At 33.3% G+C, this 24,040-nt stretch overlaps 5 protein-coding genes and 1 pseudogene across 7 annotated transcripts; 1 reads left to right on the top strand and 5 right to left on the bottom strand.

Annotated features, from left to right (window-relative positions):
* Positions 1 to 2,303: 2,303 nt before the first annotated feature.
* On the top strand, positions 2,304 to 2,756 carry LOC123920742 (cleavage and polyadenylation specificity factor subunit 6). The gene has a single exon (XM_045973044.1). The coding sequence runs from the start codon at positions 2,304 to 2,306 to the stop codon at positions 2,754 to 2,756; it is 453 nt and encodes a 150-aa protein (XP_045829000.1).
* A 2,998-nt stretch (positions 2,757 to 5,754) lies between these two features.
* LOC123881406 (SCF E3 ubiquitin ligase complex F-box protein pof2-like) lies at positions 5,755 to 8,824 on the bottom strand. Of its 3 annotated transcripts, none has more exons than XR_006799459.1 (2): positions 8,514 to 8,735; positions 5,755 to 6,015 (listed from the first exon to the last, which is right to left on the bottom strand). XR_006799459.1 is itself a non-coding variant. In XM_045930088.1 (2 exons), exon 2 carries the CDS (start codon positions 8,209 to 8,211, stop codon positions 6,535 to 6,537), a length of 1,677 nt encoding a protein of 558 aa, XP_045786044.1. In that variant the 5' UTR covers positions 8,212 to 8,222; positions 8,514 to 8,824; the 3' UTR covers positions 6,244 to 6,534. The 3 variants fall into 3 exon arrangements, 2 of the variants coding, with proteins under 2 accessions (XP_045786044.1, XP_045786045.1); XM_045930088.1 differs by lacking the exon at positions 5,755 to 6,015 and adding an exon at positions 6,244 to 8,222 and having other exon boundaries at positions 8,514 to 8,824; XM_045930089.1 differs by lacking the exon at positions 5,755 to 6,015 and adding an exon at positions 6,244 to 8,252.
* Positions 8,825 to 10,367: 1,543 nt separating this feature from the next.
* On the bottom strand, positions 10,368 to 13,782 carry LOC123923513 (F-box protein At-B-like). Its single transcript, XM_045976201.1, has 2 exons — positions 13,159 to 13,782; positions 10,368 to 12,846 (listed from the first exon to the last, which is right to left on the bottom strand). The coding sequence occupies exon 2, from the start codon at positions 12,832 to 12,834 to the stop codon at positions 11,212 to 11,214; it is 1,623 nt and encodes a 540-aa protein (XP_045832157.1). The 5' UTR covers positions 12,835 to 12,846; positions 13,159 to 13,782; the 3' UTR covers positions 10,368 to 11,211.
* A 296-nt stretch (positions 13,783 to 14,078) lies between these two features.
* Positions 14,079 to 16,382, bottom strand: LOC123881416 (annotated as a pseudogene).
* A 1,062-nt stretch (positions 16,383 to 17,444) lies between these two features.
* On the bottom strand, positions 17,445 to 18,384 carry LOC123881417 (protein TIC 20-v, chloroplastic). Its single transcript, XM_045930099.1, has one exon. It carries the CDS (start codon positions 18,250 to 18,252, stop codon positions 17,596 to 17,598), a length of 657 nt encoding a protein of 218 aa, XP_045786055.1. The 5' UTR covers positions 18,253 to 18,384; the 3' UTR covers positions 17,445 to 17,595.
* Positions 18,385 to 20,192: 1,808 nt separating this feature from the next.
* Positions 20,193 to 21,549, bottom strand: LOC123881415 (nuclear transcription factor Y subunit B-3-like). The gene has a single exon (XM_045930098.1). The coding sequence runs from the start codon at positions 21,052 to 21,054 to the stop codon at positions 20,491 to 20,493; it is 564 nt and encodes a 187-aa protein (XP_045786054.1). The 5' UTR covers positions 21,055 to 21,549; the 3' UTR covers positions 20,193 to 20,490.
* Between the last annotated feature and the right edge of the window lie 2,491 nt (positions 21,550 to 24,040).

Genomic DNA, 24,040 nt, shown 5'->3' with positions numbered 1-24,040 from the left:
TCAATATAGTCCCTCAAATTATCGATATTCTAAAATGATACTGTATGGAATTGCAAAATATTAGTCAACTTTATTTGTCCATATTATCATGTGTGTTTCTTTGCAATTAATCAAGTTATGTTATTCACTAAATCATTTACTCGGTTTATTGTGCAATTCATTAAGTTTATCAACCTAATTAGTGTGTTTCTAGCCCTTGCAAATCCAGCGTCTATATTATCAACTTAAGGTCTGTTTTGAATGACTTATTTAAGTTTATATGCAAAATAGTTTATGTAAATAAATAAAATTTTATGTATTATTATAAGTTTTTTAAGGTAGTTTATAAAAAAAAATAGTTTATAAAAATACATTTTTTGTTAGTGAAAACTTACGAATTAACATAAAAATTTATTTATTTGCATAAGTTATTTTGATAAGATCAAAAATAAGTCAAATCCAAACTGGTGTATAGTGTCTTTTTAGCCCTTGAAAATATCAATGTTGTACTTTTTTTTTTGTCAAATAACTTAGTGACTAGACACTTCACCCTTAGAGCGGATAAGCGAGATGATCATGGTTCGAACTTCGATCCCCTGTATATATAATGCAATGTCATGCCAATTAACTGGCTAAGCTCATAGAACTTATGTGCCCGATTTAATTAACTTACTAGTTACTACTCTACTACTTTTTTATAAATCACACTCATTCACACACTCTCATCATGCGCGCAAGCTATTTATAAGTTGGGTAAAGATTCATTTCGATCACTCACAAATTTTTGATTGGACAATTTAGTCTCTAACAAAATAAATATTAAATTAGTCTCTAACATTTTTATATTGGGGACAAATCAGTCTCTCTGTTATAATGAATTTGAATTTTATTTTTGTTAGAGACTAAATTGTTCTGTCAACAAATTGTGAGGACCAAAATGAGTCTTTACTCTTATATTTAAGTGTTGATCAATTTAAAACATAGATAAATTGTCGTGAAGGCTCGCCAGGGAAATAAACTCTCAAAACCCAAAACATTATATTCAACTTTACATTTATGATGTGACCAAAAAAAAAAACTTTACATTTATGGTAGGAAAATACGTCCAAAATTAATAAAGATAATTTAGTAAAATACTACTCCTAGTAACTACTACTGTATTATCTTTCTTCTAATTATTACGTACATTTTTTAAAAACTTTAAACAAAATTCATTTTGAAATGGAAGAGTTATCAATGTTAAGGATGTTTTTGTTTTGAAAAATCCTCGATCTCAACATTTTATATCTAGTAGATTTTAAACGATATGATGCCATACATCCTAACCAGATGTATGGCACCACATTCGTCAAATTCAAGCTTGTAATTGTCGCTTCATCAACCGTGTCAATGGAAGTTTCCAAACAAAAAACCTACAACTTCACTTTCTTGATGATTCCTTACCATATGAAGTTAGTTTTCTTATTTTATAACCATTGCTGCACTGGGGCATAGGGAATTTTAAGACATTATATTATATACACATTTAAAAATCTACTTTTAAAGGTACAAATACAGTAATATGTACATAAATATTCATGGAAAAATCAATAAATCAACATTGTTTAGGATATTTATTAGATAGAATAGTAGTTGGAGAATATATAATCCAAGATGCAACATTTCACAGAAAATTTATTGTAAGATTAAAATGTTAATGATATTACTCTCTTGAATTTGCAGAGACATGTCCAAAAACAGAATAATTCTAAATTTAGTCCATCATGATTCATGATATAGACATTATTAGTTAACATCAAATTCATTAACCAAAGTATCACAATTTCCTTGGGAGTACACAAATTGGATATATAACATACCTTAATAAGAAAAGTTTTTTTCTGAACAAGGATAATAAGAAAAGTTGATATAAATATTCATTCACCATTAAACATCCCTACATGCTTATATAAATGTAACAATTTTTTTAGCTAGAAATTTCACACTTAAGGTAATAAATGAGGTGTCCGATGATAGAACTTCAACCCTTACATATATAATACAATGTTCGTATTAACTGAGCTAAGTAGGACAATGCGACAATTTTCTATTCATTATGTGGAACCATATGTGTTGCTTCAATATAAATGTGACAAATGTTGTGGCATGTGGCATCATATCCTTTTATGCAGAACAAATAAGAGGGGAAAGATCCAAGATTATATTAGACAGGTGCTGATTACACATCAAAAACAGGAACATCTACAACACTATTTTCCTATAAAACCTTAGTCACATACTAAAATCATTGAAATAAATTGAAACCTTAATCTTAAAAAAGAAAAATGTTTCAACCAAAGTCACTACAACTTATAGTTGTTTTGACCCTTTTCTTATCATTGCCTTATTTTAATTTTGAAGCTTATGGAGATGCATTAGAGAATCCTAATTGTGATCCACCATGTCAACAATACTCTCCACCACCAATTTCTGGTTATCCTTCATATGGAGCTCCACCACCACCACCTTCTGGCTACTCTATATATACTGCTCCACCGCCTCCGCCGCCGCCACATCATGAGAAAGGACAGAGTAAGTGTCCTCCAGCTGGTGGTGGTGTTGAGTGTTGTACACCTCCTGCTCCTATTACTTATGGACCACCTAATCCTAACACTTTTGGACCTCCTAATCCTTACACTTATGTGCCTTATGGTGAAGGTGGACGTTCAACTAATTATGTGGTTATGCAATTTGTAGTACCTATTTTTATGTTCTGTTATTGTTTTATTCTCTTCTGAATTTTGGTAGTTTTTAATGTTAATGATCATTTTATAAAATTGGACATGATATATGTAATAATATTAGGTTGTCAAGTCAAATGTTAGCAGTATATATTTAGAATATTTTGATGCTCCAATTGGTATGATAATATGGCAAAATCCTTTATAAAATCCAATATCAATTTACTATGTTTCTTTTTTCGTTTTTTCCGGCCAATGGCCTATTAATCTAAAGACCAATCCTATATTCTCTGCTAGTAGAGTTTTCAATTGAAAACAAGGTAAAAACATAATTGGAGGGCATGTATGGTTGAGTTCCATTTATATACTTGATGGAATCTGACATATCTTAACCAAACCCTTTGCATGGGCTCGACATGCACTCTTCTAGTATGGAGAAGCTTACTTATCATATAGTTTAGCCGCTTTATCCATTTTTTTTTAGTTTAGCTTGTTACGTTGTCTAGTTTAATACGTAATACTATAATACTGCTTATCTTATTGAGTGTTATGGTCCCACTGGACCAAAACTCCATATGAACCGACTTAACACAAAATTTGGTATAAGAGAAAAGTAAGTATAATAGAAATCCAACTTAAAATCTAGAAAAAAGGCACTATATTATGAACACAAAAATTGTTATAAGAGAAAAATAGAAAATTTGAACTTAAAATCTAGAAAAAAATGCAAACTCCAACATCTCAAGCTTACATCACCAAGCCAAACCTTGCATGTTACTATTAAATGAATAATGAATACAAAAACCACCGATTCATATTAAATGCGCTGCTTACATATAATGAATACAATAAATTCTCTACTTAAAACTCATTTGGATAAACACTAGAAATTTCAGAACTATAAATTAGGGAGCTATTGTATTTGTATGAGATTTGTTTTACTTAAAATGATAGATTCATATATAGGCATTTGAAACACTAAATCACATTATTATTATTATTATTATATCAAATACTTTGAATCAATCCCTTGGTATTTAGAAAGAACTGAGACATAACCAAATTAACCAATCATGATTTAAATTAGCAGAAGGGGATTATCCCTTGCCAACATTTAGTACTGATTATGCATTAATCAAGACAACAATACATATGACAAGCCTTAAAAAACCCTGTCTATATATGAAGCAATTAGTTTTAAAGAGGCAAATAGGTTGCTTCCATAACAAGTTAAACAGTGTTGCAACATAGAAAAACTATAATGCATAATCTGTATTTTTACATTGTGGACTACATCAAAATCAATTGATGCAGCTGAAATATTGTTGGCATCACATGACAAATGCAGTGTTTGAAAATTACCAGAAAATCTACAAATAACACTGCATTGATTGCAAAACAACATACCTAATGAACAGTATTGAACACATCAGACCACAATGGCCCTCAAGATTCTTAGTACTCTCAAAAATTAACACTCTGATCTCATAGTAAAGCTCAAATTTTGAGGCTCAAACTAAAAACCAATAATGTAATAAGAACTAAAGGCATAAGTTTTATTCAATTAACAATATAAAAAGGGAAGTTTCTTAGTATCTCAAATTCACTGAAACTAAAGCTAGACTAAGAAATTCCTGATTTTGAGAAGCCATATAAGATTAAGAACACAGCAAAATATGAAACCAATAAAATGTTTCCTTACAACATTCTAGAGTTGCTATTAAGGAAGTGAAACGAAATAACATGAGTTGGTTCATAGAGAAGTAAATCTGAAAACAAAAACATCTTACATTTCAGAGCTTAAACTTCAGGATAACACTTTAATAAATAATAATGCTAGCAAACAATGCATCCATGATGGACTTGAAAATATGATCGAGGCAACAACATTAGTAAGCACTTTATGGCAACCATCTTACTTGATCAATATTGGATACACAATACGAGATAGAGATTAGGACTGAAAAAGCGCAGGAAGAGCATTGTGAGAAAGTGACTAAATGCATTGTGAGATCTAATTTTCAAGGATCCTCTTGCCTAAGGTTATTAACTTTCCCTTGCACAATAACTAACAAACCTAACATTTTGGTTTCAAGCTTCCATAATATGGCATCGAAAATTCACAACATCGGCATCAATAGCAATTGCAGTAGGTTTGAAAATTACAGAAGAATCTACAAATACCACTGCAGTTATTGCAATCTAACATATGTAATAACCACATCCAACCGCAAAGGGCCTCAAGTTCCTTAGTGTTCTCGAAAAACAACACTCTGATCCAAAAATATGAATGAATGTCTAAGAGAATATCCCAGAGAAAACTTGAAAACAGAGGTTAGTAAGACATAAGTGAAGAAAACTTACCAAGCAAGGCTCATTCCTGAAAAAACAAAATATTGTGAAGGAGGAAAAATTAGCTACCTAGTTTAGCTTTTAAATTTTGCAACTAGATCCCCAATGTATTGAGATTTAGCCTATGTTTGGAATCACATTTATTGATCTTCTTATCATGAAGAAGCTTCTAATAGTAACTTCCCATTTGACGCGCATTGATGCCGCGGTGTCTCTATTCATCTAACACACTCTTAGCTTTATTTAATTTTTGTTGCATTGCTCCAAATAACTAGTTTCTTCCCAATTGTTAACATGAATTATGCATACGATCGATGAAACCATAAACCATGGTTACAGTGGGTTGCAATTTCTGCTCCACTTACAATGATACATAGACATGTACATCACAATATCACAGTGAAGATCAATGAAACACCTATAGATTTGTCCTAGCCCAAAGCCCCAACCAACTCCAAGCATTGACACTATCTAGTATTAGCTTCTTACTGTTAACCAATTTCTCTGCTGCCAAGTTATCACACATTCATGCAGTACGTGAACTTAGACCATTGGATTTCACACAAGTCTTTCGTTTCATGAGAAAGAAGATGCAAGTAAAGGACTAATCTGACGGTGTAAATTAACTAACTAACTAACTAACTAACTAACTAACTAACTGCATGAATGTGTGATCTCGTGAATGCTCAGAATCCAAAACAGATGTAAGAAAGTGACTAAATGCATTGTGATATCTAATTTACAAGGGTCCTCTTGCCTAAGGTTATTGCGTACTAACATTCCTTTGCATAATAACTAACAAACATAACATTCCTTTGCAGTGGATTGCTTCCATAACAAGTCAAACAGTGTTGCAACCTAGAAAAATTATATTCGTATACAAATCATAGAGAAAAGTTTGTAATAACATTTCCAAATAACTTCTGTCTCCTCCTCTCCCTAATGCATAACCTGTGATTTTAAACTGTAGACTACGTCAAGATCAATTGATGCAGCTGAAGTATTGTTGGCATCACATGACAAATGCAGCGTGTTTGAAAATTACTAGAAAATCTACAAATAACACAGCATTGATTGCAACAAAACACATGTAATGAACACATAGAACCTCAATGGCCCTCGAGCTAAATTAAAGCTAGACTAAGAAATTCCTGATTTTGAGAAGTCATATAAGAGTAAGAACACAGCAAAACATTACAACATTCTAGAGTTGCTATTAAGGAAGTGAAGAAAACCGGAACAAAAAGTATACATGTTAATGATTGTAATTTTTGTCAGAAACGAAATAACATAATTGACTCCGAAAACAAAAACATTTACATTTTAGAGCCCAACCTTCAGCATAACACTTTAAGAATGCTAGCAAACAAGGCATCCATGACGCAAGAAGTATTTCTTCTTTATGTCATTGAACAAAAAACTTGATTTCTTTTTCAATGATGACCTTGAAAATACAATTGAGACAACAATATTAGTATGCACTTTATGACAACCATCTTACTCGATGTAATGATCTCAAATTGATTGTTAACAGTTTTCTTTCTTCTATATTGATACCATAACACTCAATCTCTCTGAGTTGCGTGCAGTTTTCTACCACAAGCTTCACTCCGATTTCTGTGACAACAATACAACATTTCAGTGATAGTTGCAATAGCCCACGGCAACTCTTTGAGATCATATAAAGTGTTTCGTCATCAACATTTGTATATGATAAGTTCAGCACCTCCAATTTGGGAACTTTAAAGTTCATTTCAAGTAGCTTCACTCTTGAACAGCGGGATAAGTTCAAATGTCTAATGTTACAACACATCCTTAACACTTGAGCAACACCTTCTCCTATGCCACAGCAACCACTCAAATCAAACAGCAGTAAATTGGGGGAAATGGAAGCAAACATTATGATGTTTTCATCTGTTAACCACGGATTGTGAGCCAAATGCAGATACTTCAACTGAGGGCGTGAAGTAAAATCCATCAAAGATTTAGAACTCTCTAGACTCTTTTTCCCAATACTTGTGTTTTCCATTTTGATATCACTGAGTGAAGGACAACTCTTAATGAGTGCAAAGAAGGCAGATACTGTGAGTAATGAACAATGAGACAAGTTTATAGATACCAAATCACCCAGATATAAAGACAGCTCCACAACATGTTTATCAGTCAGAAAAACAGCATTTTGAAGATCTAAATGTTGGCAATGTTGACACTTGGATAACAAATAAAAGATTCCAGAATAAGTATAGCCGGCGCAATTTTGAAGAACAAGTCTCTTCAAAGGTAGACCTTCATTTGCAATAGAGAAGAGCAATTCATTGAAAATATTTGAAGATAACAAATCAAGACAAGTCAAATACTTCAAACTAACCAAGGAGGCAATGAATTGTGAAGTAATGTAAGATTCATTGTATTCCTGGTTGGCTTGTCCGTAAGTAATGGAAAAGGATAAAGACCTCAATGCTGGTCTCTGGCGGAGAGCAGAAGCAATACCATCAAAGGTTATGCGATAACAGAACAACATGATAGCCTCTTCGAGAAGCTTACAGTTTTTGAACAATTGGAAAATCAATTTGTCGTCAATGTAATGATGACGAGAGAGATTAACCTTGCGGAGTTTAAAAAGTGTGGATAAAAGAGGCTCTGCCTCCTCGTATTCGCAGAAGTGTGGGTCACTGAGGTCGAGGACTTCAAGTAAAGGGAAACAATCGGAAATTAGGGAAATGTCAGTGCTACAGATAAAACTCGTATTGGAACAAGTGAGAGTGGTCAAAGTTGTAATCTTTTTGGAAAAAGCTCGCAACCCATTTGCAGGAATCCTGCATTGGTTTGATAGATTGAGTGATGTAAGTTTCAATGGGAAACGACAGATTTTGCGGAGAAGCCTATTGAGATTACCGCGGAAGCCTGAGAGGTTGAGGGAGGTGAGGTTGGTGAATCTACGTAATAGAATAGGAAGAAAGGGGAAGGTTTGAAGACAAATTGTGAAAGAGAATCGGAGACGGTTAGTGATGAAGAGGAACTGTTTGGACACAAGGGAGAGTGATTCCAAACTGCGATTGTGGTCAACGAGGAAACTGATGATACATTCCCAGCATTCAAGGGGTAAATGTAAATCAGCAAGTATTGTTTTTCTTCTGTTTGATTGACTGGATGAAGCCATTGTTGTTTTTCCTGGAAGCAACAAATTATTTTTTTTTAGCACTGCAAGTTTTTATTCAAATTTTTCAGCAAGTACTCTAAACACAAAACTAGATGGCTTTGTTCGGTAAAATTAAGCTATAAGCTAGCCGATAGCCGATAAGCTAGTTAAAAAACTATTAGAATGAAATTAAAGTGTTTGATAAATTTACTAATAAGACCTAAAGTAAAAAACTACAACAACAACAACGAGATTTTAAGGCTACATCAAAATACAATAATATAAAGGATTAGTAAACTACTGATAAAAAAGACAAGGATCACCTTTTCTTTGCCAACCAAGAAATTGTTTGAGAGAGATTCTCTTTCTTTCACATCGATTAGGTCAAGAACATTGTTATATTGATTTGGAGTTAGGGTTAGGTTATGTCGATTTGGGGGTTAAGGTACTTACTACGCCAGGAAGACCGGAAGTTTGATTCTTTTACTAAAGATTAAAGAAGACGAAATAAATAAATGCTGGAACATTGTATTGAAATAAATCCTTTTTTTATTAAGCATTTGAAATAAATCCTTTATCATCATATTAAAATGAGATGCCATAGTTTCTACCAAAAAAAAAAATGAGATGTCATGGTCTAGTAACTCGGTAGCTATCAGGAATATTATAGAAGTGGTCGAGGTTCCAACTTTGGATTCCACATTTTTTCACATTTAAATGTGTGAGAGTTTAGCCACTAAACTACTTGACAAAAAAAATGAGATGTCATATTTAGTAAATTTAACTTAGTTGACAAAACAATATATTTAGGGGGTTGTGTTTGAATATCAACATCACATTTATCCATCTTAGGAGTGTAATTCTAGCAACCGGGCTACTTAGAAAAATAAATGAGATATGTAATTAACCTTTTAAAATATTAAAAACATCATTTTCAATACAAAACTTATATACAAAATTATTTGTTTTGTTTCCTTTAAATTAATAATGTAGTTATTTTCATTTGTAAGAATGAAATAACTACTTAATTGATACGGATTTAATTACAACAACATAAAATAAAGATATAACTCGCACTAAACTAACAATAATCATATCACCATTTTAGTCATAAAGATAAAGAGAGTAAAAAAAAAATTAGTTTATAATAGAGCTGGTGATCGAATCCAGTCTAGCATATTACTTAAACCCTTCACCACTTAGACCGAGCCTAATAGCTTAAGAGAGTCAACTTTTACTTTTAAAATGTATGATCAACTGTCATTAAAATTTTTGGTAATTTTTAACGTTAGTCCAGAGTAGACAATTTATAAAGGTGGTTAAATCGTACACTCACGTCTAAAACTCGAGTTAATTCCTCTAATAATGATCCTTTTAAAAAAAAGGGTCTTCTAAAAGTGCTTAAAATGATTTTTATCAATGACACCTTTTAAAATATTAGGTTAGGAGTGGAAAATATGCCTTCGGTGCTTCATAGATAGTGGAGAATTCATGCAGTGGGTCAACTTACCATTGGATTTCACACAAGCCTTTGGTTAGGACTTTCAAGAGAAAGAAGATGCAAGTAAATGACTAAACTGACGGTGTAAATTAACTAACTGTTTGAATGTGTGGCCTTGTGACTGCTAAGAATCAAAAAACATTTGTGAGAACGTGACTAAACGCATTGTGATTTCAGATCGAATTTTCAAGGGTCCTCTTGCCTAAGGTTATTGAGTATTAAATTTCCCTTGCACAATAACTAACGAACCTAACATTTTGCTTTCAAGCTTCCTAAAACCACCGGTTCATATTATTAAATTCTCTGCTAAAAACTCATTTGGAATTTTGGATGATTAACACTAGAAAAAAGGTTCATTTCAAGATTCTTTTTAAGAGCCTCAAATTAATGTAGAGAATTTAGAACTATATATTTGGGAGTTATTGCATGAGATTTGTTTTACTTAAAATGATAGATGGATTCATATGTCAATTGATGCAGCTGCAATATTGTTGTCACCACATTAAAAAATAGAATGCTCTTTACACATTTTGCTAATTTGGCCTATATCTAGGTTTAATTTAGTTTATGATAATTATTGGGAGGGAGGAAAAATTAGCTACCTATTTTAGCATTTAAATTTTATAACTTGATCCTCAAGTTAAACAGTATATGTTTGGTATCACATTAATTGATGTTCTTATCATGAAGAAGCTTCTAATAGTAGCTTCTCATTTGACGCACACTGCTGCCAAAGTTTTTTCTATATTGATCCAACACACACAACATTTACATCCAATATACGACGAAACCATCGTTACAATGAGTAGCACTTATAATGATACATATGACAGTAACTAACAAACATAACATTTTGGTTTCAAGCTTCCATAACAAGATAAACAGTGTTGCAACCTTTATATTGGTATACAAAACATAGAGAAAAGTTTGTAATAACATTTCCAAATAACTTGTGTCTCCTCCCTTCCCTAATGCATAACCTGTATTTTTACGTTGTGGACTAATAAAATCAATTGATGCAGCTGCAGTATTGTTGGCATCACATGACAAATGCAGTGTGTTTGAAAATTACTAGAAAATCTACAAATAACATACCTAATGAACAGTATCGAACAATATAAAAACCAATAATGTAGAAAATCTACAAGATTCTTAGTGCTCTCAAAGTTTGAGGGTCAAACTAAAAACCAATAATGTAATAAGAACTAAAGGCATAAGTTCTACTCAATTAACAACAATATAAAAAGGGAAGTTTCTTATTATCTCAAATCCACTGAAACTAAAGCCAGACTATGTAATTGCTGATAGTTAAATTCCAGATTTTAGGAAGTCATATAAGATTAAGAACACAGCAAACAATGCTATTAAGCAGGTAAAACGAAATAACATAAGTTGATTCATAGAGAAGTAAATCTGAAAATAAAAACAACAGGATAACACTTTAATAAATAATAATAATGCTAGCAAACCATACATCCATGAAGAACAAAACAACTTGTTTTCTTTCTCAATGATGGACTTCAAAATACGATCGAGACACATGCTTCAATCTGAGTTGCCCTGAAGTTTTCTAGCATTTGCTTCAATCCCATTTCTGTGACTTTAGTACAGCCTTCCAGTGATAGTTGCAAAAGCCCACGGCAACTCGTTGAGATCACATAAAGTGTTTCATTATCAACATTTGTATATGACAAGTTCAACACCTCCAATTTGGGAACTTCAAAGTTCATTTCAAGTAGCTTTACTTTTGAACAGTAGGATAAGTTCAAACGTCGAATGTTACAACACATCCTTAAAACTTGAGAAATACCTTCTTCTATGCACGGGCAATTGGTCAAATCGAGCAACTGTAAATTGGGGGAAATCGAAGCAAGCATTGTGATGTTTTCATCTGTTAACCATGGATTGCCAGCCAAACGGAGATACTTTAATTGAGGGCGAGTAAAATCCATCAAAGATTCGGAATTCTCTAGACTATTTTTCCCAGTGTATTCCATTTTGATATCACTAAGTGAAGGACAACTATTAATGAGTGCAAAGAAGGCTGATATTGTGAGTAACGAACAACGAGTCAAGTTTATATATACCAAATCACCCAGAAACAAAGACAGATCCACAACATGTTTATCGGTCAGAAAAACAGCACCTTGAAGATCCAAATGTCGAATATGTCGACACTTGGATAACAAATCAAAGATTCCAGAATAACTATAGCGGGCGCAATTTTGGAGAACAAGTCTCATCAAAGGTAGACCTTCGTTTGCAATAGAGGAGAGCAATTCATCGGAAATCTTTGAACATAACAAATCAAGAGAAGTCAAATACTTCAAACTCACTATGGAGGCAATGAATTGTGAAGTAATGTAAGATTCACCGTATGCCAGTCCGAAACCAGTGGAAAAGGATAAAGACGTCAATCTTGGTGCCTCGCAGAGAGCAGAAGCAACACCACCACCATCAAAGGCTAAGTCATAATATCTCAACAGGATGACTTCTTCGAGAAGCGGACAATTTTTGGACAAGTGGAAAAGCAATTTGGCAATGCCATCCAGACCAGAGAGATTAACCTTGCGGAGTTTAAAAAGTGTGAATGAAAGATTCTCTACCTCCTGATTATCTTTGAAGGACACTGGGTCACTGATGTCAAGGACTTCGAGTAAAGGGAAACAATTGGCAATGAGGAAAATTTCAGTGCGATAGATACATCTCATATGGGAACAAATGAGAGAGGTCAGAGTTGTAATCTTTTTGGAAAAAGCTAGCAACCCATTTGTGGGAATACCTTCTTGATTTGATAGATTGAGTGATGTTAGTTTCAATCGGAAACGAGAGATTTGGCGGAGAAGCCTGTTGAGGTTACTGAGGCTACTGCTTAAGCGCGAGAGGTTGAGGGAGGTGAGGTTGGTGAACCTGCGGTAGAGAAAAGGAAGAAAAGGGATGGTTTGATCACAGATTGTGAGAGAGAATCGGAGACTGTTGGTGATAGTGTGAAGCTCTTTGGAGACGAGGGAGAGAGATTCCAAACAGCGATTATCATCTTTGAGGAAAGTGATGATACATTCCCAACAGTCAACAGGAAAATATAAATCAGCAGCAGCAACTGATGTTTTTCTTCTTCTATTTGGTTGACTGGACGATGACATTGTTGTTGTTTTCTGTAAGCAACAAATTGTTTGAAAAGTTAAGGAAAGAATAGAATAATCACCTACCCTTCTTATCACTATTACTATAAGAAAAAGAACAACTTTTTGCTCCTTCCATTCCTAAATATGAATCTCAACCAAAAAAAAACATGGGTATAGCAAACACATCTAATTTTATGAAACAAGTTGATAAGCTAATATAATAAGCAATAAACTAGCTTATTTGTAACATGAAGTAGGAGGAGTACTCACAAGACCTAAAAGAAAATAAAAAAACTGCAAAAAGAGGTTACTAAACTACTGATAAAAAAAGACAAGGATCACCTTTTCTTTGCCTGCCAACAAATTGTTTGAGAGAGATTCTGTGTCTTTGAGGGATTCTCCACACCACCACGTTAAGGTTAGGTTAAGTCAAGAAAATGATGACAAGTTAAGGTTTTTGAGGGATTCTCCACACCACCACGTTCCCCAACGCCCTTTCACTCAACCGCCGTCGATCACCGAGCTTTTTGTTTCTCGTGTTTCTGTTCCTCTCTGCGCCGGAAAACGAAGGTGGTTGCTGCGGATCTGGGCCCTTCTAGTTCGGATCCTGGTGTTGTTGGGCTCTTTTTTGGGTCGTTGTTTTTCGGTGGATGTGGTGGTTCGGCGCGAATCCGAAGGTCTCTGTGTGATCTTGGTGTTGTGGTGGTGGGTTTCGATGGAGGTTTTTTTGGAGTGGTGGTGTTATTTTTTCCTCACGGCTTATTAGGTTAGAGTGGAAAATATACTTTAGTATGTGCTTCATGGATAGTGGAGATTAATCACCTGGAAATTTTGTACCTAAAACATGATAATAATATAAAAAAGGTAAAAGTGTCATTTTATTCCTATGCATTGAATATGAATGAATGTCTAGGAGAATATCCCCATACAAAACATGAAAAGATAGGTTAGTAATAAATTAATACAGTACATAAGAAAGTGAAGAAAACTTACCTAGGGAAAAGTAGCCACCTATAATTTAGCTTTTAAATATTGCAATTAGAATTAGTTAATGACTAAATGCATGGTGATTTCACATCGAATTTTCAAGAGTCCTCTTCTCTTGCCTAAGGTTATTGAGTATTAAATTTCCCTCTTATACAATACTCTCTTCGGACACAAATATAAGGCAAAATACATTTTTTAGATTTACTGAATAATGAATGTATCTAGCCAGATACATTCATTACTCAGTAAATCTAAAAAATGTATTTTGCCTTATATTTGTGTCCGGAGAAAGTAAACTATCAAGCATAACATTTTGGTTTCAAGCTTCTTGAAACCACCAGTTTATATTATTAAATTCTCTACTTAAAACTCATTTGGATAATTAATAATAGTAAAAAGGTTCTTTTCAAGTTTTTTTTAAGAACCTCAAATTAATGGAGAAAATGTAGAACTATAAATTTGGGAGTAATTGCATGAGATTTGTTTTACTTAAAATGATAGATTCGTATATCAATTGATGCAGCTGCAATATTGTTGCCACCACATAACAAATGCAGTGTGTTTGAAACTTACCAGAAAATATCAACAAATAACATAAGTTGGTTCAAAGAGAAGAAAATCTGAAAACAAAAACTTTCAAACTTCACCACAACACTTTAAGAATGTTAGCAAATAAGGCATCCATGATGTGACTGAAAAGCACTTTATGACAATCATCTTACTTGATCAATCTGAGTTGCCTGCAGTTTTCTAGCACATGCTTCACTCCCATTTCTGTGACATCAGTACAACATTTCAGTGATAGTTGCAATAGCCCACGGAAACTCTTTGAGATCATATAAAGTGTTTCGTCATCAACATTTGTATATGATAAGTTCAACACCTCCAGTTTCGGAACTTCAAAGTTTATTTCAAGTAGCTTCACTCTTGAACAGCGGGATAAGTTCAAATGTCTAATGTTACAGCACATACTTAAAACTTGGGCAATACCTTCTTTTATGCGCCAGCAATTGCTCAAATCGAGCAGCTGTAAATTTGGGGAAATGGAAGCAAACATTATGATGTTTTCATCTGTTAACCATTGATTGTGAGCCAAACGGAGATACTTTAATTGAGGGCGTGGAGTAAAATCCATCGAAGATTTAGAACTCTCTATACTCTAGATCTTATTCCCAATACTTGTGTTTTCCATTTTGATATCACTGAGTGAAGGACAGCTCTTAATGAGTGCAAAGAAGGCAGATACTGTGAGCAACAAACAATGAGTCAAGTTTATAGATACCAAATCACCCAGAAACAAAGACAACTCCACAACATCTTTATCAGTAGAAAAACAGCATTTTGAAGATCCAAATGTTGGAAATGTTGACACTTGAACAACAAATAAAAGATTCCAGAACAACTAGAGCCGGTGCATTCTTGGAGAACAAGTCTCGTTAAAGGAATACTTTTGTTTGCAATAGAGAAGAGCAATTCATCAGAAATAATCGAACAAGTCAAATCAAGACAAGTCAATGACTTTGAACTCACCATTGAGGCATTGAAATGGGAAGTAATGGAAGTTACAAAGTAAGCATTGGAAAAGGATAAAGACCTCAACGTTGGCCTCTCACATAGAGCAGAAGCAATACCATCTAAAGTAATGCCAAAACAGGTCAACATGATAGCCTCTTCAAGAAACTTACAATTTTTGAACAAGTGGAAAATCAATTTGTCGTCAATGTAACGATGAGTCAATGTAACGATGACGAGAGAGATTAACCTTGCGAAATTAAAAAAGTGTCAGTAAAAGAGGCTCTACCTCGTGGTGTTCCCAGTGGTGTGGGTAACTGAGGTCGAGGACTTCGAGTAAAGGAAAACAGTTAGAGATAACGAAAATGTCAGTGCTATTGATACTGCTCATGTTGGAACAAGTGAGAGAGGTTAAAGTTGTAATCTTTTTGGAAAAAGATCTCAACTCATTTGCAAGAATACCGGGTTGATTTGATAGATTGAGTGATGTTAGTTTCAATGGGAAACAAGAGAGGTTGAGGGAGGTGAGGTTAGTGAGGCTACTACTTAAGCGCGAGAGGTTGAGGGAGATGAGGTTGGTGAACCTGTGGTAGAGAATATGAAGAAAAGGGAGGGTTTGATCACAGATTGTGAGAGAATCGGAGACTGTTAGTGATAGTGTGGAACTGTTTGGAGACGACGGAGAGAGATTCCAAACAACGATTGTGATCGATGAGGAAAGTGATGACATATTCCCAACACTCATCTGGCAAATATAAATCAGCAAGCATTGTTTTTCTTCTTCTTTTAGCTTGACAGGAGGATGCCATTGTTGTTTTTTGTGGAAGCAACAAAATGTTTGAGAGAGATTCTCTGTCTTTAGTAGTTAGTACGCAAAGAAGAAGAGATATTAAGGATATTGGTTTTGAACTTGAACTAATTCCTCTAATAGTGGATCTTTTTTTCCTCTAAAAGTGCTTAACTGATAACTCCTAAAAGTGCTTAACTGATTTTTTTATCCAAAGCGTATGTTAGATAAAATAAAACAAGGATCACTAGTTCATGTATCAGAGGAGAAATCAGTTACTTTTTACCCACAGAGTTAATATCAAAGTTCAAATTTCACATTAACATGAATAAGTAGAGTGTTTGGGGTTCGAACCTCACCTCTACCTATAAAATGCGATTTTCCTACCAAATGTTTTTAATTCCACGGATGATACATTGGTTTACAAAAAAATTATTATATCATACACATTGATATTGTGTCTAGAATTAATTCCTTAAAATATTTTAATTGTTGATACTTGATATGGAAGGTGCTGTGATTAATTTTTATCCAGTATGCTTTAGTTGAAACAAGGCAAGTTCAGTAGCTCCATATTAGAGCGAGGATTTAATTTAGCTTTTAAATTTTGCAACTAGATCCCGAATGTGTTGAGATTTAGCCTATGTTTGGCATCACGTTAATTGATCTTCTTATCGTGAAGAAGCGTCTAATAGTAGCTTCTTATTTGACGCACATTGATGACGCAGTTTCTCTATTCATCCAACACACAATTACCATGAGACATGGACGGACATGTACATCCAAACATCACAATGAAGATCAATGAAACACCTATAGAGTTGTCCTAGCCAACTCCAAGCATTAACACTATCTAGTATTAGTGTCTTACTATTAACCAATTTCTCTGCTGCAAAGTTATCGTGCATTCACGCAGTATGTGAACTTACCACATTAGATTTCACACAAGTCTTTGGTTTCAACAGAAACAAGATGCAAGTAAATAACTAACAAACCTAACATTTTGGTTTCAAGCTTCCATAAAAAATGGCATCTAAAATTGATATGAACACAATTCACAACTTATGCATCACATGGCAATTGCAGTATGTTTGAAAATTACAGAAAAATCTACAAATACCACTGCAGTGATTGCAAACCACATCCAACCGCAACAGGCCTCAAGTTCCTTAGTGTTCTCGAAAAACAATCCAAAAGTATACCTCAAACTACAAAGGCAACAATGTATGTAATAAGAACTAAAATCGTAAGTTCTATTCAATTAACAACAACGTAATCAAAAATGGAAAAGTTTCTTAGCATCTCAAATTCATCAAAAAATAAAGCCAGACCAAGAAATTTCTGAATTTGAAAATCATAACAGCACATAAATATATGAAACAAATAAAATCTGTTTCCTTACAACATTCTAGGATTGCTAATAATTAAGTGAAAAAGCAATCTTTTTTCCACTACCAAATAAGTTTCTATACAATTACAAATAAAAACTACATTCACATAACTTGCCTATCAGCAGCATCAGCAACAATAGGTAATCTAGGCAATTGACCGATAATGCAAGAAGAAGAACCATAAATCAAACACACCAACAAGAACAAAAACACAGTGCTATCCAAACTCATCAACAAATCCAATCCTATTCCACCCGTTGGATTAAACCCTCTTTCCAAAAGATCAGGAAAAATCAACAGCACATCAAGAACAATAGCTTGCATTGTATTGAACCTCACATATCTACTGAAATTAGGGTTTCTGACAACAAAAAAGTAAAGTGTTAAAAACACAAGAAACCCATTAAAGGGGAAACTTTTAAAAACCCTAATTGCAGGAATCAATGGTTGAATAATAGCTTGAATAGGATAAAATTGAGTGATTACAAATTTTCCATATTGAACACCATCAAAAAAAGGGTAAAAGTAACAAAGAGCTGAAATTAAACGGTCACCAGCATCAGCTGAATCACTGTCATTGGATTTTGCAACAATTAGGGTTCTTAGTTTGTTGGATTTTGTGAGTTTCTTTGGAAGAACGTTAAGAGTAAGAAGAGAAGAAGGGTTTGGTGAGGAATGAAGAAAAGATGATTGAAGTGGGTTTTTTGAGAGAGTGAGAGATGCTATAGCTACAGAAGAGAAAAGGGTTGAACTTGCCATGGTTAAAGATTGAAACTTTGAAGAAAGGTTTGATTTTTAGTGAATGGATAGATGGTAGTTTGGGAGGGTAAGATGAAGATGAGGAACTGTAAGAAGAGAAGAAGGACGTGTTCCTCTTTCAAACTAGTATTGTTTTTTCATTATTTATTTAAGTATTTTTCTTTTTTTGACAAATTATTTATTTAAGTATTAAAAAATAGCTTTAACATTTTTATTTTAGAGAAGATATTTTTAACGAATTTACCGTCTTGGTCTCCGAAAGCATGTGGTCAATGATTTAATTTATGGTTCATTTTTATCTTATATGTCTCACAAGTTTCAGGATGGATATTAGTCATCACTAACTGAGAAATGTAGAGATGATATTTTTTTTACTACTTTAAGAATGTTTTTTTTTAAGAAACTAATTTTATTTTTTTTCATTTATCTTGTAATAAATCTAAATGATTTAAGATAATGAATGAAAGTTGATAAATTCAACTGACAAATATTGATATTATTAGGTTGGAACCTCATAATTGTGCGAGTGTGTAAGTTCGGACACATTCGTTGACAAAACTGTCGTAGGAATGGAGACCTTTCAATAAAGCATATGCGAAGTGGTTAACGAAAAAGATGCCCTACTCACTACAAACGAATACACCACAATTGGAGACTATGTTTATAGATAAAACTTTATGATAGAAATAAATGTGTTAGGAATAGTATGCCTTTATATCTTTAAATTATTATAAAATTATATTTATTTTCAAACATATTTAAAATTGAAATAAAATATAATTATATTTGAAATTTTGTTTAAAAATTATTTTAAGGTTTATACTTTATTTATAAAAAAACAAAATGCAAAAACCCAGTTTGCAAGAATTGAACCCACAACCTTGCAAATTATAAGTAGCTCGTTAATTATCCATTAAACTACTACTTATTGAATTCTTTAATTTTATAGTATAAACATATAGTTTTACAAAAATACTAAGAATATTTAAATAATTTTATATTTTTTGAATGGGTCATGATTTACCTCTCGCCTCTGTTAACATAATTAAGAGTTAAGAATCAAACTTCTGACCACTTATTTAAAGTACTAAAAGCTTTTTACCACTGAGTTTGTTGCTTTATGAATTATGACATTAGTAAATTAATTCTAATGAAGGGGATAAATTAACTAGGGTGACGAATTTGATTAGTGTTTATGCCTCCAATCCATGATATGAACATCAGTACACATAACACATCCCTTCTTCAATATTGGGATTTGGGTTATCTATATCTAGTACTGTCTACTGATGTTCAAAGGAAGGAAATGCCCGGGACAAAACTTTCAAGCAACAAGAGCTGAATATATAGTCTTTTGCCTAACACATAGAAAGCAAACTTTGAATATGTTCCCCATATGCATGGTTGATGGTTCAACATCCTATATTCCTATTACTAAAAAAAATACATAGGAACTTGGAAGTACTGTATGTTTTTCCGATTGAAAGTATTGTATGTTTTTAATCATGTTTGTTTTAGTACTTTCTTTCTTTCCAAAGAAACTGTTTTAATCCGGTCTTTCCAAAAAAATTGTTTTAATCCAGTAAAAGGTCGAGGATACACGTCACAGGGGATAATTGACTAAAATTTTTGTGATGTGTATCCAATCAATTACCCCAGTGACGTGACACTACGTTGGCAGGTGTCACGTATGCAGTTAACCGTCACGTCATCAAAATAGACGGAGTAAATGGAGCAGGGATAATTTGATTGACGTTTTACAAATTCAGGAAGTATTTACCTATTTCCAAATTTCATAACGGTATTTGGCAAATTTTAAAATTCCATAGGTATTTGATATTTCACTATTATGTATGTATGTGAGTTTCACAACTAGACTCTTAGTACAAAGAATAATCAGCATTGTCAATGATAGTATATAATTAATTGATAACTTGATATACAATTAATTAACATTTTAACAATAAAAAGAAATATTTAACATACAAAAAGCAAAGAAATCACTATTAATTTACAACAACATTTTGCAATACAACTACTAACCCACTTTCTGCTTCATATGACTGAGCTAGTCTCCATGTGTTAGTTAGTGTGTCTGCCAATCACTAATCAAAACAAATTAAAATAACTACAATTCCCACTTTACCTTAATTAATAATAATACTCAAATTAATTAATCACAATTATGAGTCCAAGACTCTTCATTAATTAACACTAAAATCCTTCTCCACACCAAATCTACCTGGGTCTACCCGCATTAGATCCAGCATTAGGATAACCAGGTCCACCTGGCACTTGATGAAAACCACCAGAACCGTACACGTGTCCCTGATGCTGCTGATGTTCTTGCTGATGATGCATGATCATTCCAACCTGAGGAGGAGCACCGTAATCGAAAACAGAAGATGATGAAGAAGAAGGAGCAACGTCTTTATCACGTGCAGCAACGGTTTTTTCACCTTCGATCTCTCTGAATCGTTGAAGATAAATCTTCAACGGTTCAACATACTCTTCAAAACCTAACGTAGTCATCGCCCAAAGTAGATCGTCACCGTTGATCGTCTTTCGTTTCTCTCTCTGACACTTATCGGAAGCTTCACCGGTGATGAAACTGATGAACTCCGATACACATTCCTGAACTGTTTCCTTCGCGTCTTTCGAGATCTTCGCATTTGCAGGTAACGCTTTTTTCATTATTCTGCTTACGTTCGCTATCGGTAGGAATCGATCTTGTTCTCGTGGTGATAACTCGCTGTTACCGGCGTTCGGTGCTCCTCCTGACTCGTTATCTGAATCAGCCATCAACTCGCTCGCTCACTTCGAATCGTTCGATTTTGTGGTTTTTGAATAAATCTGATTACGATTTGGAAGCATTCGATTCGGTGAGTGTGTTTGGAGATTGACGGTGGTCGGAGATAGTTGTGGTGGTTGCGCCGGTGAGGAGTTGAGAGTGGAGGGAAATGGAATGAGAGTAATGTCCGTTGGATTGGGTGGGTTAATAAGGCTTTATCTGGTGGACACGTGGAATGTTATTGGCCGTTGTTAGTAGATAAGTGTTTCTTTGAGTGGACGGGTTTTAAGCCATTGGATTGGATGAGGTAGTGATGATCTGGATTAGGTGAAACTTTTGTTTCTACTCAATTTTGTTTAGGTGAAACTTTTGTTTCTACTCAATTTTGTTTAGGTGAAACTTTTGTACATATGTGAATATGTATCGGCAAAAAAACAATAAGAATATGTATCGGTACGCGGGTTAGGTGGATGATTGTAGTTGATCCATAAATAATATTTAATATAAAAAATTAATAAATGTTATTTATAAATCAATCAGAATTGTCAATCTCAATAAATGTACCGGTACATATTCACATAATATTTGTAGCAGAGAATTTACTTTAGAGGTCGATATATAATAAAGTTTAATTAAAAATTATTTCATTCAATAATTGTGGTACTTTGTTTCGAGAGTCGATTATCTCAATTTGTTTTTCCTCATATTCCTCAATTTTGCTAATCACCACCCTTAAATTCACCTATTTTTCTTTTCTCCCTTCTCTCTCTTTCCAAATCAAGGGTGAAAAATAAAATTTACCCTGATGTTAACGGAGAGAATCATCTCTCTTTGGTTTCCAATACATCCCTCACGGTCACACTCAGCAGCACTATTAAATTTAGTGCATGATTATAAATGGTAGAGGTCTGAAACAGTAGACTCTGTACCATACATATTAGAATTTTCTATTAGATCTAACTTATTTTTATAAAATCGACTTATAAAATAAAAGATGACACTCTTTATGTACTCTAAGAAGATCTTATTTTTAATCAATCGTGAAAACTTATTTTTTTAATAATTTCTCAGGATTTATAGTTTCACTTGCTTTTCAAAAGTTAATGTACAGATTCTTTTATGGATTTGACTATTCCTATTAGAAGTACAAATACAATTAAGAATATTGAATTATAAAATGAGATACTTTACCTATAGTACTCTAGGACTAAACAAGATGTCCAATCCAATATTGTGTTTGCATGCGAAACAAGTTGTCCACTAGTACTTGAGATTTCAGAAACTGACGGAATTGGATCTGATGCAGTCACTTTTCCATGCAGTTGTTTTATAGCTGTTCGATCGTAATCGGACAGCTTAAATAAATGCAGTCAATAAATAAGTTTTTAAATCATAACCGTCTGATCTTGATCAGACGGCTATAGATGATTTGAATGCATGACTGCACCAAAAAGGCGGAATCCGGGTCCCGACTTCATATTATCACTGCCTTGATTTATTTTTATAAAGAAGCTTCTCTTGGACTTGCATTGGAGCATCTCCATCATTTGCATTTAATTATGAATCTTAATCCCTGGAATTATTTTTTCATTTAAAAACAGGAATTGGTTTACATGTGTCGGTGTTGGCAGTGGCATATAGTTTCATCTATTATTTATGGGGTCCATTTCTATTGCAGTGTAGTACTAGTAGTCTTTGAATTGTAGGGCAAAGGACTTGGGATGAATAGTTTATTTATCACTATAGATTTTCTTCCTTTGATAATTTGTATAAAACGTGCATGGCAATATACATATTGATGGCATTGGTACTAATTACTAGTAAACGTGCATTAACCAAATATTCTTTCACTAACACACATATATAATCTCAAATCCTAAAGAATTAACCAAATATTTCGTGACGTTTATTCAAAAGGATTTTTCACTATACGTAAAAAAAAAAACCTAATTCCAAATCCAAAAATAGGAAACAATGGAAATTGAAAACTCTTCGTGCTTTTTGTTATGTCTTTTTAATTATGTAATGACTTCATATATGTAATGACTTGATTTGTTATGTCATTTTGATTTAGAAAAGTGTCTTGAACTTCCATTTAGAAAAGTGTCTTGAACTTTCATTTTGCAAAAGGGGTAAACATAGGGGGTCAAAATTGCTATTTTGAAACATAGGAGGCCAAAATAGCAACTTTTTGAAATTTAGGGGGCCAAAAGTGCTATTTTGAAACATAGGGGGTCAAAATTGCAACTTCCTGAAACTTAGGGGGCCAAAAGTGCTATTTTGAAATATAGGGGACCAAAATCACAACTTTCTAAAACTTAAGGGGCCAAAAGTGCAATTTAGCCTAAAAAAAATGTAAACACTCTAGTACCTCAAATTTTGATTGGATATACTAGTATCATGTAGACAAAATTCAAAGTCAAATAGTAATTTTAGGCACCCTTGTATCCCAAAAAAAAAATTGAATGAATTTTACCTACAAATATCAATATATCAAACAAACTCTAAATATCTAAGATTTTATCAAGAAAAGGTTAGATCAACAAAAATTAGAGTATTTGGTCCAAAATTTAAACGGAATCTCAATTTACAAACTAGGGAACAATTTCTTACAACCCAAAGTCATGTTTTTTAGGTTGAATAAAGTGAAAAACTCTTCTTTAAACACAACCCCAAATCAATTATATTTAGACACATAAATAAGAAAAATTAAATTGTAAATAATTTTTAATCACTTATTTTAAGTTTATATGCGTGTCAAGTCCGTGTTTGTGCCTATATAAGCACTCCTCTAGTCTTGAACCTCATTCCACAAATTGAATCATAGCTTAAATTAACAGTGAAGATGTCTCAATGGCCTCCAAAGTGTTCATCATATCATGTAAGAGACTGAAGAGTATTGAATAATATACTTGTTTGTACAAACCCACACTCACAAAATAATTTAGTAATAATTTGGAGACATATGCTTTTCACTCATACAAAGGGGGTGGCACT

Source organism: Trifolium pratense, linkage group LG4 (genome assembly GCF_020283565.1).
Source record: "Trifolium pratense cultivar HEN17-A07 linkage group LG4, ARS_RC_1.1, whole genome shotgun sequence".
NCBI lineage: Eukaryota > Viridiplantae > Streptophyta > Magnoliopsida > Fabales > Fabaceae > Trifolium > Trifolium pratense.
The sequence above is the reverse complement of the archived record's forward strand: the minus strand, read 5'-3'. Positions and strand labels throughout refer to the sequence as shown.

Excerpts from the sequence above, each read along its gene's own strand:
- LOC123920742 (XM_045973044.1), top strand. The coding sequence starts at position 2,304 with ATGTTTCAACCAAAGTCACTACAACTTATAGTTGTTTTGACCCTTTTC.
- LOC123881406 (XM_045930088.1), bottom strand. The coding sequence starts at position 8,211 with ATGGCTTCATCCAGTCAATCAAACAGAAGAAAAACAATACTTGCTGAT.
- LOC123923513 (XM_045976201.1), bottom strand. The coding sequence starts at position 12,834 with ATGTCATCGTCCAGTCAACCAAATAGAAGAAGAAAAACATCAGTTGCT.
- LOC123881417 (XM_045930099.1), bottom strand. The coding sequence starts at position 18,252 with ATGGCAAGTTCAACCCTTTTCTCTTCTGTAGCTATAGCATCTCTCACT.
- LOC123881415 (XM_045930098.1), bottom strand. The coding sequence starts at position 21,054 with ATGGCTGATTCAGATAACGAGTCAGGAGGAGCACCGAACGCCGGTAAC.